General features: G+C 45.1%; 1 protein-coding gene across 24 annotated transcripts in view; it reads right to left on the bottom strand.

Moving 5' to 3' along the window:
• CIT (citron rho-interacting serine/threonine kinase) overlaps positions 1 to 15590 on the bottom strand; it is a 165456-nt gene that overhangs the window by 77054 nt on the left and 72812 nt on the right. For all 24 annotated transcript variants that reach the window (XM_082699754.1, XM_082699733.1, XM_082699736.1 and 21 more), the window contains 3 exons: positions 7050 to 7155; positions 5992 to 6135; positions 4519 to 4638 (listed from right to left, as the gene is read on the bottom strand). In XM_082699754.1, coding sequence (XP_082555880.1) covers positions 4519 to 4638; positions 5992 to 6135; positions 7050 to 7155 — 370 coding nt within the window. The remainder of the gene's footprint in view (positions 1 to 4518; positions 4639 to 5991; positions 6136 to 7049; positions 7156 to 15590) is intronic.

Genomic DNA, 15590 nt, shown 5'->3' with positions numbered 1-15590 from the left:
ACATGTAGCTTTCTTCCAAGGGTAATCATTTATATAGATTTGTCCTTTAGAAGTCATGTGCTCCTAACACAATTAGACATGGTACTAGTTTTAAAATTAACCTTTCAGATGGCGCAAGGGGGTAATTGGAAATCTCGGTGGAAAGAATCTTGGAAGGTGAAACTCATCATGTCGGTTTCTGACCATTAATTTCTCTGGGACCAAAACTGAATGATGGACTTAACATTGCTCTTGAATGCAAGTCACCCTGAAATTTGGAAGAGTCAGAAATGCTGGCTCTGGTCAAAATAACTTGTGAGCAAAACTCCAGAGAAAGAATTATCTTGTTCCTTCGAGCAAACCTTTAAAGTGATCCAAACAGCCTGACCTTTTCCAAAATGAATTTCTAAAATCAAAACAGAACATTTGAATCGGTTTTTCAAAATTGGATTTACCAAGAGAAATGATTCTGAAAACTTTGGGGCAAAGTATAAAAATATTCTGTTAGCAAAATCAAAAAGCATATGCATATGGGGATTATGAATGAACATGTATCCAATCCAAGGTGACTCAGGGTGGGGGGAAGGAATTAAAATGAAAAGAATAAAGAATTGAGTCAAGACTATCTTTGATATACACAATATACAGTGAAAATCTCTAAGATCTGTTCTCCCAGGAAATCATTAAAGAGGTATCAATTAAGCAAGGACATGTTTTTAACCGGTAAAAATAATAGATTTTTTAAATAATAGGATCTAAAGCAAACCTTTCATCCAACTGTAATAGGCAGTCCCTCAGGAGCACACTAAAGTGGAGGTAATGTTCTTAAAGAAAACTAGATAGTTTTCATGCAAGGACACTTCTCTGTATAATTGGGAGATGAAAATAATGAGCCCTGAGTGCAGCACGGTCTCATTTCGCTGTGCCCACCCATAAGCATACTATTATTGAAGGTCAGTCCCAGAAATTGTGGGGTACCAGGCTGTCTGTGGAGTGCACACAAAGTGGCTGATGCTGGGTTCCAGAACCAAAGGTCTTCACAACCTGCTTACAGTTATCTGAACTGAGACAGTGGAACATGAGGCCGGTTATGTGAAATGACGCATCCTTTACTTGAATCCTTTATTTTCTGTCCCTTTAGGCCAGGGTTGGATTATGACTTTTGTGGCTCTGGGCACTGTGCCTCCCTGGATCCCCTCCTCCATTAAAAAAAAAAAAAAAAAAGCATTAAAAATCATATTTTATGGGGCGCCTGGGTGGCTCAGCCCATTAAGCGTCTGCGTTTGGCTCAGGTCATGATCCCAGGGTCCTGGGATCGAGCCCTACATCGGGCTCCCTGCTCAGTGGGGAGCCTGCTGCTCCCTCTGCCCCTCCCCCTGCTCATGCTCATGCTCTCTCAAATAAATAAAATCCTTTTTAAAAACTTATATTTTACAATGGCATTCATATAGAGACAAAAACATGAGTATTATCTGCAAAAACAGTTTCTTTGACCTAAAAGCTCACTGTTTTTCTTCTCACTAAAAACAAGAACAAAAGACGTGTAAGCCTTTTATGGGTGCCTTAAAGTACTGCTGGCTTGCTCACAGGAACAAACCCTAAGTTCTAGAGGAAGCAAAGAGCTGAGAGAAAATCTTGGGCATCTTTTACCCTCAAGCTCCTTTTTCTGTCTGGAATTTCTGTCGGCAAGAGGGGTAAGTGATTTTTGTGTTTTGTCAAGAGCAAGGACAGAGTGTTGTTCTTTCCCCTCAACATTTCTCTTTCCTGAGCTGTCGGCGCCCACGGGGAGGAAGGCCAGAATCAGACAACATCTCTATCAGCCATCTGAGCTCTTAGGGTGCCCAGCTTGCTACAAGCAGCAAAAGGAATTCTACCTCATCTGTTGAGTCACTGTTATAATACTGCCTCCTTCACGGAAATCCTCTAAATCCAACAGCTGACCAAATCCCTGCTTCAGGAAGAGTATGAGAGAAAATAACTGGGTCTGTTTCCAAGGAGAGCTGAGAGACAGCGGTCGCGTCTTGGCATGGGATGGACTGTCAGTCAGTGCTGAGTGGGATCAAGATGGGGAACCGCAGACACCCATCAAGGTCTGCCCTAAAGTATGTCTTCTGAATGGAGCCTCAGAGTTTTGTGGGAAGAAAGACATACTCTACTCCAACAGAAACCCCAAAACGCCAACACCTTCTGCGTTACTCAAACTTCATTTTCCTTCCTGAAGAAGGGTCAAGGTTCATCAGCCATCCTAGTAATGGTACATGAATCGAGCAATCACCTGAGACTCTTAGTTGTTTCTATCATGAACCAAATGCAAACACTCTTTAGGGGGTGGCTAAGCAGAAGCACAATATTCAGAAAATTAAAAAATGAATAGCTGTGCAGAAATTAGCTTTGGAGAGAAAACGTGGGGGGAATAAATGCCAACTCTGGGAGGAGTCGACAAATCGCAAACTGAACCCTAGGAGTCTGCTGAGAAGCAGGAAATGCTTTTTCCTGGACTGCAGACATCCTGGTCTCCCAAAACTCACCAAAAGCCAATTTAATAAATCCGTCTTCCGATGAGAAAGAAAATCAGAAGCGGAGAAGTTTTCTGCCCCGCCCTCCGCCCCGGTGGAACTTTCAGCAGTCATTAAATCTAAAACTCCACATGTATGCCAACTGTGGTAGGAATCATCAAAGACTTCTCTTTGAACTCAACCACCAGCATGTACCTTTTCAAAATGTCCTGAAAATTCAGTTTCTATGGAAGTCATGGCCACCAGCTGCTCCCTCTGGTGGCCAAATACGGCTTTCATTTCCCCCAGGATGTCCCCAAAAGCAAATCTCCAAACACATTGAACTAATGGGAGAAAAAGAATCCTGTCCCTTGAAACTTTCAGGATGAAAACCTAAGTTGATAAAAGGTACAATGAGTCAACTGTCAGAGCAGATTTTTCCAATTCTATGTTAACCTTCAAAAATCTCTAAGATTGTGACCCCGTGGCGCAATGGTAGCGCGTCTGACTCCAAAAATCTCTAAGATTAATATCCGTGTTCAGAACAGATTGCCAACATTACCTTTGCAGGTTTGTTTATAATGTCTTAGTCAAGCAAGAGGATAGTAACTGATCAGTTTCAAATAGTAAGGTGGTCCACAGATTGTACCAACAAAAACCCTAAAACATTCATTCTTTCTTTAGGGAAAAGTTAACAGATCAAATGACTTGTGGGAGTCTCCTGCATTAGCCCTCTCACCCTTCCCTCCCCACAATGGCTAAGTCTGTGCTACTTGGGGACAAAAATGTTCATTCCCATCACTGCTTCCATTAGATGTTCTGAAATGAATGGGAGTTGCCAGGCAGCTGATAATTCAGCTCTCCCAATCGTTCACTGCCATCTCTTCTTAAAGTTTCTATTTACAGTTTCTTCAAAGGACCAAAAAAACCCATGCTAAAAAGGAAACAATAAAGCAAAATAAAAATGAACCATCCAGAAAGAAAATCCTTATAGAAAGGAAAAAAAAAAAAGAGAGACAGACAGACAGAGAGTAAGTAGGCTTTTTAAACATCTTGATTCTCTTTTCTGAACACTCAGTGGATGGCTTTCTGCACTCAGATTTCCCAGGTTAATTCTGATGTGGCCTTTGCCTCTCAAACGCTTCTTCTCTCCATGTATATACAATTTAAAATATGTAACATCCTGGCTTCAAAGCGCCTGGGTGAGTGGGTCAGTAAGTTAAGTCTCTGCCTTTGGCTCAGGCCATGATTCCCAGGGTCCTGGGACGGAGACTCCTCAAGGAGTGTGCCCCTCCTCTCATTCCTGCTCTCTCTAGCTCTCTCTCAAATAAAGAAATAAAATCTTAAAAAAAAAAAAAAAAGGAAGAAAGGAAGAAAAGAAATAACCTGGCCTCCCTCAAAAACTTAAAGTGCCCCTGAAAAGCTATAACAATATTAATTTTTTTGATGGTCTAAAGCAGAGATAGGCAAACTTTTTCTGTAAAAAGCTAGATAGCAAGTAACTTCTGCTTTGTAGGCCATATGGTCTTTGTCACAACTACCCACCCTTGCCACTGTAGCATGACAAGCAACCATGGACACTACATAAATGAATGGGCATGGCCGTGTTCCAATCAAACTTTATTTATGGATGCTGGAATTTGAATTCTACATAATTTTCACATGTCATGAAATATTCTTCTTCGCTTTTTTCCCCCAACCAGTTAAAAATGCAAAAGCCATTCTTAGCTCATGGCTGTGGAAAACGGGGGGTGAGCCAGATTCGCCCCACAGGCCACAGTTTGGCCACTTCTGTTCTAAAGCTACACCTTTAATTGAAAAGAGTGGCCATGATGGGCTGCAGACTTCAAAAGGAGCTAGAACAAGCACTCCACCATTTATATAAACCGTGGAGAATCCACAGTTTCCAAATGACCTACATAGCTCTCTCTCCGCCCCCACCCTCCTTCCCTCCCCCTGCCCCTCCCGAAACACACCTCCCCTGGAATTAGAGGTCCGAGGGGCCCCGTGGCCCAGCAGCCCCGTGGCCCAGCAGCCGTCATACCTGCTCTTTGATTTCCTGGAGCTTCCGGCTCTGCTCTCGGATATCATGGAGAAGCTGCAGTGCTTTGTCATCCTCCTGGGACACCTCCATCCGTGCTTGCTCCAAACTTCGCTTTAAGCTCTGAGGAAAGCAAAAATTTTAATAGGGGTACCCTGTGGTTCCTGCTCGGTTGGAAAAGATTCATTAAGGGAGCTTGCAAGCTGCTTCGCAGACACCAAGACGCTTTCAGGTGACGGAGCAAAGTTGATAACTTCCAGTTGGTTGCTGGCTCCGGCTTTTTTCATCCTGTAAAACCCCTCGGGTTCAAGAAACATCATCTCAACCTCTGTGTTCTCTCGGGTCCGGCCTGAAACTGCAAACCAGCATCAGAACCTGCCTCCTACCTCTGTCTACCTCTCCTGGCAGATACTTACTTGTGTGTTTGGGATTGAAAACCAGCAGGATCCCTTAGCCTTTCGTTAAACCACCACTGGGAGGGCTACGAAGACTTTTCTGGAATATCGGGGATTAGAGGACTCCCCGGTATAGATCCCTCTTTCAAAGTAGCAATGACTTCCTTCTCGCCTAATTGCCATTTAAGACCCCAAGGAGTCTAATTCCACCTCCTGGCTTACGTTTTCTGGACACCTTTCATCCATAAGTTTCCCTCAACGCTTCAGTGGCACTGAAATACAGATCTGAAACACATATCTGAATAACTTCACCCACCACTGAAAGGCAGCCAAATCTGGAATGGAAACATAGCAGTTATTCTTAATCAGCCACGTTCTATAGATTTCCTCTCCCTTGTGAAAAAAACTGGAAAAATGTGTGATTCAACTTCTTAAGACTGTTTAATTGGCCACATTAAAAAAACACCTGAATGAAAAATTTAACGAGACAATGGAGAAGACAGTCTACTCTTGTGAGGGAAAGGAATTAAAAAAAAACAAAAACAAAACAAATCCAAAAAAAGTCATATGGTAAATAATGCGTGAGAGCCTGGGTTTTTGTTTTTTGGGGTTTTTTTTTTTTCCTTTTGTTTTTTACAGGCTGAGTTTTCTCATTGCTGCACTGGTTCTAAGCAATGGAAAAGAGATCTCGGGCAGATTCAAAATACATGTTCCTGTGCTCATTTAGGAGTCGGGCTCTTGAGGCTACGGGTGGTGGACGAGATACAGGCCAGAGAGGCTGGGATGAGAGGCGCTCGGCCCCTTGGCCGCTCACCACAGTGACGTCGAGGCCCGCGTCCAGTCTCCGCAGCCTACCTGGACTGCTGGAGCCCGGTCCTCACTGTTCTGGGACCTCCCGCCTGGCTCTGGCTACCCTGCCAATCACACAGCTTGCCTGGGAACACTCCCTCCCTCTCTCTCTCTCTGTCTCTACGCTCTGCCATCGGCTGTGATGTGCCTCATGAAGCCGTCACAAAACAGGATGAGACACACACAACAGCAAGGCCGCCTCCAAGGGAAGGGGGCTTTGGGGAAGGCTCACACTGCATTCTGTGATGTAGGTGGCAAGGTCCTGCTCCAGGAGGGATCTCTGAGTCTCAGAGGCCTTCAGCTCCACCTCCTTCTGACTAAGAACAGCCTCCACCTCTGACACTCTCCGATGTAACCGGGTCATTTCCTGCTCCATCTGAAATAGACACATCGACAGGTTAAAAGGGCCCGTGGAGGTCCGTTAGGAGCAATCAAATCTCAAGCAGCCTCCGAAACCACCTGGTGGCTTGGGCTGACACTAAAGCGCCAAAGGTTGGGAAGGAAATACCATTGCTTCTTCGCCCGGGGGGGTGCACAGTTCTTCGTAAGGAAAGTCACCAATGCTAAGTCACTCCTCTCATCCAAGACTCGGTTCACACTTGGTCACTTCTCTAGCCCAGTGAGCAAGGAAGCCACAATCACCATTTTTCACCTGTATGCTTTTTGGGTTTGGTTGGGTTTTTGGCACGCGTCACTTTAATTTTATCCCAAATCCATCTTGATCCCCCCCATCTCCTTGCAAAGATCTAGAGGACCAATCCCGAACAGGGCAAGGAGATGTGTATTCGTCTGCACTCTTAGAGGAGTCCCAGGCAAGGAGTGGGTTTTAGGAGCTTCCAGAGAGCTGCCCTGGGGCAGGAACAGTGAGCGTTAAGAGACGTTGAGCATAATCAACACAGTGGCCGCAGTTACATAAGCAGGAGGCTTAAAGGACTAAGAAGAGAGACTTCGCATCACTCAAAGCAGATGGGAGGCATCGCGGCCACAGGTGAGGACCCACGCCACCTGCCGGAAGAAGCAGACATCGGGCTGGGTCATGCTGAGGAACGGGCCGTTCTAAATCCAGGGCCTCCTCTGGTTAAGATTTAAAGGATTGACGGCAATGTCAAGGCCTGAATTCATCTCCCTCTGAGCTGCTGGAGGCGAGACTTCAGTGAGGGAGGGAGCGCCTCGCCCGCTCGGTATGGGTCAGGTGGCTCAGTGCCAGCAGCGGCCCCGGGCGGCTCCCTTGACATACATTGACGGGAGGATCCTGGAGCAAGGAGGGAGGCCGGCTGCGGAAATAAATACCTTGTGACACTTGTCCTGGGAGTCTTGCAGCTCTTTGCTTTTGATGAGAAGTTTCTTTTCCATGGAGCTAGTCTTGGCAGGGGAGTCCAGACTTGACACGACAGACCTAGATAAGAAGAATGCCAGCGTCAAGGCGGTCAGCAGGTGGTTCGGAAAAGCTACTTTCAGAAACTGCGGCAGAGATAAGGGACCTGCCAGGGTTCTGTGGCCATCCACAGAGCTGGTTCGAGAAGCTTCTGATGACCTCAAGGCCACGAGGCAGAGAGGTGGACGGAAGCAAGAACTCTGGCTGACCTGGGTGTAAACTCAGTCGCCATGGACCTGAGGCAACGCTTCAACCTCTCCGGGCCCTGGTTGCCGTATCTGTGAGATGGGACAATGAAGGGACCTCTCACAGAGGGGAGCGTGAGCGTTAAACACACGGCGTTGTGCCTACCTGGCTTCTTTCACCTACTCATGGAACAGATACCCACTGTGCCCTTGCTCTGTTCCAGGTACTAGAACAGCTACGAACAAGACAGCCAGGGCCCTGGCCCTCCTGGAGTAGAGCGCAGACAGCATGCATCAGGTAACCCACAACCAAAAAGTTACAGACGATGCCAAAGAAGGACACAGGGGGCTATGGTGTGAGAGAAGGAAATGGGTCAGGGACTTGGTCTAAGCAAGGGTCCCCAGGAAGGGCCTCTCTGAGTGGTGACATCTGAGCTGGGACCTGAAGGATAAGAAGGTACTAGCCATCCAAGTTCTGGAAGGAAACATGCTCCAGGGAAGGGGACTAAGATGCAAAGGCCCTGAGGCGAGTGAGCTTACACTGCAAGACCTAACAAACATCATCAGTAACAATACTGATCAAATTATTGGTTCTTCTAGCCCCAAGCTAGCCAATTTGGTTCTGTTCCGTTTTATAAAAACAGCTAAAGCAGGTGGCTGGGTGGCTCAGTCAGTTAAGTGTTTGCCTTCAGCTCACGTCATGATCTCAGGGTCCTGGGATAGAGCCCCACCTTGGGCTCCCTGCTCTGCAGGGAGTCTGCTTCTCCCTCTCCCAACTCACATTCTCGCTCGTTCTGCTCTCTCTCTCTCAAATAAAAAATTTTTTAAAAAAATAAATAAAGACCAAAACCCCAGCTAATGCTTATTATGGTGAGCCAAGTAAGTCCCCCACCCCTAACTTGTCTGTCTCCTGATCCCCGGAACCTGTGAATCCATTACTTGGCACTGAGTCAAGGCACTCAAAAGGGACTTTGCAGAGGGGCTAAGGTAAGAGTTCTGAGATGGGGAGATTATCTTAGATTTCTGGGCAGATGTGATGTTATCACAAGGGTCCTTCAGAGACAAAAGTAGAGGAGGGAAGGCAATGTGACAGCAGAAGTCAGGTGAGGGTCAGAGAGAGAGAGAGAGAGAGAGAGAAAGAGAGAGTCAAAGATGTGAAGCTGCTAGCTTTGAAGGCCGAGGAAGGGGCCCGGAACCAAAGAATCTAGGTGGCCTCTAGAAGCTGGGAAAGGTAAGGAATCAATTCTCCCTTAGAGGCTCCACAGAGCACAACCCTGTCTACACCCTGGTGTCAGCCCAGAAAAACTCATCTTGGATTCGGGGCATCCAGAACTCCAAGGTGATAGTTCATGCTTTTTAAGCTACTTATTTGAGGCAACATGTTACAGCAGCAATAAGAGACTGGTACGCTTCCTAAGCACGGACTACACACAGGGCTCCAGCCTGAAGCTAGCTGGGTCTTAACTCTTTATCCTCTATCATTCTATGAGGCAAGCTGCCAAGTGGCAAATGATCTCTGCTGGTCTCTACGGAGAGCTGGAGGTGAGGACAGGCACACCTCACAGAGTGCCCAGGATGGCATCATGAAAAGAATGCAGCATGGCCTCCCGAGAGGGGGCTAGAAGGAGACCCTCTCCACAGAAAGGAGGCGCTTACCCATACATGTATATGTCACTCACACACTCTGCCTCGTCCCGAAAAGCAGTGAGTTAGGGGTGGAGAGGACACCTCTTACTCAGGGCAGCTGCCCTCAGGGACTGGCACCCTGGGCATGAACCCTGGGGTGGGTGAAGGGTAAGAGGAGAGGAATAGCCAGCAGAGTTCTTGGGCTCAGAGGGACATGTGACAGAGCCCACCACCGTCCCACGTGCCCATTTTTGTTGCCTTGGTAACAGGGTTGCAAGAGCCGGTCATCGGTGAGCACTCACTTCTTACCAGCGAGTGAAATTCTGCTCTGATGCCCCAAACTACTTCCTGGCCTACATGAGGTCTGTTTCCTGCAGCAACTTAGCCCTCTCTCCCTGGCCCAGTGGCAAGGGCTGGCACGGCAGGGCTGGCCGGCTGGCTGTACCCCATGACGGCTCCCTACATTCATGCTGCAGTGGACACCCAGAGGCATGCTGCTCTGTTCAAAATCTGACTCAGCCACTCAGGGAGCCTCAGTCTCCTCATCTGTGAAATGGAGATAATTCTCAACCTATTTCAAAGAGTTCTTGTGAGGGTTAAATGAGATCAGCCAGATATCACCCTTGGTGCAGCGCCTGGCACATTATAAGTGCTCAATAAATGTCAACCATGGCTACCATCATTGTCATTTCTATCATCACAACCCATGCAACAGTGTAAATAAATGCTACATGCCTCACAGGCCTAGAACAGTTGTTTGAAATAGTAAAACTCGGGGGGCTGAAAGTATTCCGTGCTATTATTCACATTAAAACAAATGTTGATTGTTCACAGAAATGGCCAAGAGGGATTGAAATCCAGAAACAAATTTTTTGACAGCACTTTGGGCAAAAACTTTTAATCTAGTTCTAGAGCTCTCACTAGCCTATTATCTATCTAAAATCTAGCCAAAACCCACACACATGCACACTTTTTCTTTTTAATCTGATATGAAATGCGTTGCTTGGCATGACCTTGGGCTGCCTTTGCTACTTCCTATATTCCTCACTTCTCTGTGTTGGGTAGGCTAAAGAAGGAGACCCAAAGCCCCCAAGGAGGGAGGGATGATCCACACATGGGGTCCCCGGTCCTTTAGTAATCAGGAGACACCCACATGTCACTAAGTTACACCCTGACCTAGGTCAGCGACAATAGCAAAGGCCATAGCTCTTTGCACCTGAACACAGCACCTTCTAGAAGAACGATTACAGGGGGTGCATGATGTTGGGGTGGGAAGTGGCCCCAAGACTTGATAACAAATGAAGGACAGGATCCAGCAGTATTTACTTTTTAAAGTGCGTTGCTGTAGGTATAAAAGCTGATTGCTTATTCAAAAAAAAAAACAAAAAACAACAAAAAAAAGCGTTTCTAGGTCACTCATTAATGAGGCCCAGAATCAAGGGGATATGCGCCCCCCACCCACCTGCACTCATGGGAGACCGTCAGACAGCTCTCCTCGCCTCCTAAGGTCCAGGTCCCTCTTTTTATTTTGATAGCTATTTTGATGCTTGACAAATGTTCAGTGTTTAGAAGTTCTAAGTACAGAATTCAGTAAAGTGTCAGGATATAAAATCAATGCACAGAAATCAGTTGCATTTCTCTACACCAACAAGACAGAAGAAAGAGAAATTAAGGAGTCCATCCCATTTACAATTGCACCCAAAACCATAAGATACCTAGGAATAAACCTAACCAAAGAGGCACAGAATCTATACTCAGAAAACTATAAAGTACTCATGAAAGAAATTGAGGAAGACACAAAGAAATGGAAAAATGTTCCATGCTCCTGGATTGGAAGAATAAATATTGTGAAAATGTCTATGCTACCTAAAGCAATCTACACATTTAATGCAATTCCTATCAACGTACCATCCATCTTTTTCAAAGAAATGGAACAAATAATTCTAAAATTTATATGGAACCAGAAAAGACCTCGAATAGCCAAAGGGATATTGAAAAAGAAAGCCAAAGTTGGTGGCATCACAATTCCGGACTTCAAGCTCTATTACAAAGCTGTCATTATCAAGACAGCATGGTACTGGCACAAAAACAGACACATAGATCAATGGAACAGAATAGAGAGCCCAGAAATAGACCCTCAACTCTATGGTCAACAAAGCAGGAAAGAATGTCCAATGGAAAAAAGACAGCCTCTTCAATAAATGGAGTTGGGAAAATTGGACAGCCACATGCAGAAAAATGAAATTGAACCATTTCCTTACACCACACACAAAAATAGACTCAAAATGGATGAAGGACCTCAATGTGCGAAAGGAATCCATCAAAATCCTTGAGGAGAGCACAGGCAGCAACCTCTTCGACCTCAGCCGCAGCAACATCTTCCTAGGAACATCGCCAAAGGCAAGGGAAGCAAGGGCAAAAATGAACTATTGGGATTTTTATCAAGATCAAAAACTTTTGCACAGCAAAGGAAACAGTTAACAAAATCAAAAGACAACTGACAGAATGGGAGAAGATATTTGCAAACGGCATATCAGATAAAGGACTAGTGTCCAAAATCTATAAAGAACTTAGCAAACTCAACACCCAAAGAACAAATAATCCAATCAAGAAATGGGCAGAGGACATGAACAGACATTTCTGCAAAGAAGACATCCAGATGGCCAACAGACACATGAAAAAGTGCTCCATATCACTCGGCATCAGGGAAATACAAATCAAAACCACAATGAGATATCACCTCACACCAGTCAGAATGGCTAAAATAAACAAGTCAGGAAATGACAGATGCTGGCGAGGATGCGGAGAAAGGGGAACCCTCCTACACTGTTGGTGGGAATGCAAGCTGGTGCAGCCACTCTGGAAAACAGCATGGAGGTTCCTCAAAATGTTGAAAATAGAACTGCCCTATGACCCAGCAATTGCACCACTGGGTATTTACCCTAAAGATACAAACGTAGTGGTCCAAAGGGGCACGTGCACCCGAATGTTTATAGCAGCAATGTCCACAATAGCCAAACTATGGAAAGAACCTAGATGTCCATCAACAGATGAATGGATCAAGAAGATGTGGTATATATACACAATGGAATACTATGCAGCCATCAAAAGAAATGAAATCTTGCCATTTGCGACAACATGGATGGAACTAGAGCGTATCATGCTTAGCGAAATAAGTCAAGCAGAGAAAGACAACTATCATATGATCTCCCTGATATGAGGAAGTGGTGATGCAACATGGGGCTTAAGTGGGTAGAAGAAGAATCAATGAAACAAGATGGGATTGGGAGGGAGACAAACCATAAGTGACTCTTAATCTTACAAAACAAACTGAGGGTTGTTGGGGGGAGGGGGGTTGGGAGAAGGGGGGGTGGGGTTATGGACATTGGGGAGGGTATGTGCTTTGGTGAGTGCTGTGAAGTGTGTAAACCTGGCAATTCACAGACCTGTACCCCTGGGGATAAAAATACATGTTTATAAAAAAAATAAATAAATAAAATAAAATAAAGAAGTTCTAAGTACAGCAATTAAGAGCTCTTCAGAATAAAGCTGCTAAAGAAATCTCTCTCTCTCTTTTTTTTTAGGATAAATAAAAATCACACCTAAAAAAAAAAAGCTATGGTAAGAATGCTGGTACTGAACCCAGACTGTACCTAAGGCTGGAGGAATGGAGTAGGGGTAAAGGTCCTCACGGCTTTCTGGAACTTCCCTGGTCTTCAACCGGGCTGCACATTAGAATCGCCTGGGAAGATTTTATAAAATACTGATGCAAGGCAGTGAAAATATTCCATGGGATACTATGATGGTGGGCCCAGGTCCTTACACATTTGTCCAAACTCATAATCCACACACTAACAGTGAGCTCTAAGGTCAACTGTGTGATGATGATTGTGTGCCTGTAGGTTCCGCAACTATAACGAAAATACCCTCTTGGTGGGAGATGTTGATGATGGGGGAGGCTGTGCCCATTTGGGAGTAAATAGGAAACCTCTACACCTCTTGCTACTATCGCTGGGAACCTAAAACTGCTCTCAAAAATATAAAGTCTTATAAAAAACAATAACAACAACAAAAGACCCTGATATACAGGACCCAACTAGACCAATTAAACCAGAGACTGACTGGGAGAGGAGGCCGGGCAGCGCCATTTTATTAAGCTCTTGGGTAATTCTAATGTACAAAAAGGATTGAGAAGCAGGATGCTAATTAGAAGAAAGCACCTGCAATTTCAGGTCTAGGGATTTAAAACTCATGGTATGACTGTCCCCAGCATTCAGCTCGAGGTGGCATTTTGGCCAGGCCACTTGGTACTGGTGCCTTTTGGTCACTCCTTGAGTGGGGACACAATTCTGAAGTTCATCATGGTGGACTATGAATTTCAAGACAATGTGCAGATTTCAGACAGTGATTAAAGATATTCTTACCCTTATTTTTAATACGTCACTATGCCATTTCCACGAATTACTTCTGTAAGAGAAACATACTAGGGACAGGTATGGCTCAACATATTTGTATTCTACTTATTTCTCATGTAGTCTCCTAGTTAGGAAAGTCAGAATTCCCATTCTCAAACAAGCAGCAACGTAGGAGAGAGAATTAATGCCACTACCTTTTTCATCAATAATAGTGTCCATTCATTGAGACTTAACTACGCATCAGGCACTATACTTGTTATAACTTTATGAAACTTTATGAGTTACAAGTTACGTCACTGAACTCACTCAACAATCCTGTAGGATGGCACTGAAGTTAAGGGAATGGCTTTTTCCTATGGCCTCTACATGCTCCTACCCCATTACAATGATGTGGGTGCCGGTGTGGGGCAGCAGAACTAGGTTTTGCTTCAAAGTTGGGTTCTGCAACCCAAGGCCATAGGTTCAAATCCTGACTCTGCTACTTCTCGGCTGATCAGCCTTAGACAAACCCAAGAGAAGCAACCCAAGAACAGCGCTGCAGAGACCCAGAGGAGTGAGCTTACAGGAGAAAGGGAAATGGATCACTCAAAGGAAGGTAACTTCTATCTGTGACTGGCTGAGGGCAATGCTGGAAGGGCAGCTCAAAGGCTGAGTCCAGTGCAGTCCAGGTGCCCAAGAACTTCCATTCAGGTCAGTCCATAGCCACCTCCAGAAACAGCTCAACGCACACACAAGAGCAACTCTTCCTCCTTCATTTGGTGGCTCGAGGGGGGGTAATTAAATAGGAAACAGTACAGACTTCAAGGGCCCAAGCTGGTTCATGCTCGGGGCTCGATGAGATGCAGTACAATAAGGATGCTAATAAAAGAACATGCAGCCTGCCCACACTTTGCTTGCCTACTCCTCCCGGCCACATCTCTGATACACAGCCAGTTAAACCCATGGAGAGAAAAGGCACTTCTGAGCAGCGGGAACATGCAGCCAGCCGCCCACACACAGCAGTGCTGTCTCTTCGAGCACGAAGCCAAGTTTGGGTTTTCCTCTTTTTTTCCAGCTTCTATTTTCTAGAAAAATTTACTCTGAAATCAACATCTCTTCCTGATATACACATCTGCTTTATAATTACAGGGGCCCAAAAAGTATTAATAGAGGTAATGGTATATGACACACCAAGGGAATGTCGGGTGCGGTGGGTTCTGCTGCAGCGGAAAGAGTATTTGCTTAAAATGTGTTAGATGTGACCTAAAAATTGCTTTCCATGTAACTTCAACATTTAAGTACAAATGATAAAATATAGTTTTCCCGGTGTCTATAATAATCCACATGACTCAAAAAAATTCCTTAATAAAGCTACCAAGAGAATGCTTCCTAGCTGAAGAGGAGATAATCCGTACTTCCATCTTCAAGGAAGCCTATGCATTGAGTATCTCTGGTCACTGCTATAATAATGAAGATCATGCTTAAGCCATCAAGCCAACCATTTATTCCCTTGGGAAGAGGAACCTGAGACTGCAGAAGATACCACCAGATCCCAGAGGACACAGATCACAAATCACAGATCTTCTCGAGATAACCAAGAACAGATACTTGAGTCTAAACCCAGGGAATCAAAATTAGCTCAGCTGAGGGCCCTACCTTAATTGTGGCCAACAGCACTAAAAATACATGCAACAGCAAGATGTAATATGGTGCAAAAAATAAAACACTCATCAGCATTCTGTTCCGAAAATATATTGGCTTTTAAGATTGAGCATTCTGAAATTTATGAACTAACTTTATAAGCCCATTTAAAAATACACAAGTGGTGTCCATCATGAACACTTGGAAATATTAAAAATACGGCTCTACTAAACTTTCAGTGTCTAGCTAGCTTTGGGGCACCCTTACGTACCCACTCTCTCCCAAACACACACACAGCAGTGGTCTCCGGCTGAATTAGAGCATTTGCTTGGAACGATTAATATGTAACTCTAGAAGCATTTATTTAAAGTCACATAATTAATGGAAATGTAGCTACTGGTGGGACTTCTCACACAGTCCGCACCTCTAAGCCAGTGCCCCGCTGTGTGGGTTAATGCCATACTTCCTCCTCCTTCCTGGACAGCCGCAGGGGCCTAACTTATCTCGTTGAGTCCAGTTCTTACTGCCTTTCCATCCACCACACTCAGTCAATGAGAACCACACGTATCACGTCCCCACTCAGAATCCAAACCTGAAGGCCCATCCAACC

The sequence above is a fragment of the Mustela nivalis genome, assembly GCF_964662115.1.
Source record: "Mustela nivalis genome assembly, chromosome: 14".
Taxonomy (NCBI): domain Eukaryota; kingdom Metazoa; phylum Chordata; class Mammalia; order Carnivora; family Mustelidae; genus Mustela; species Mustela nivalis.
This window is presented reverse-complemented; position numbering and strand designations above follow the sequence as displayed.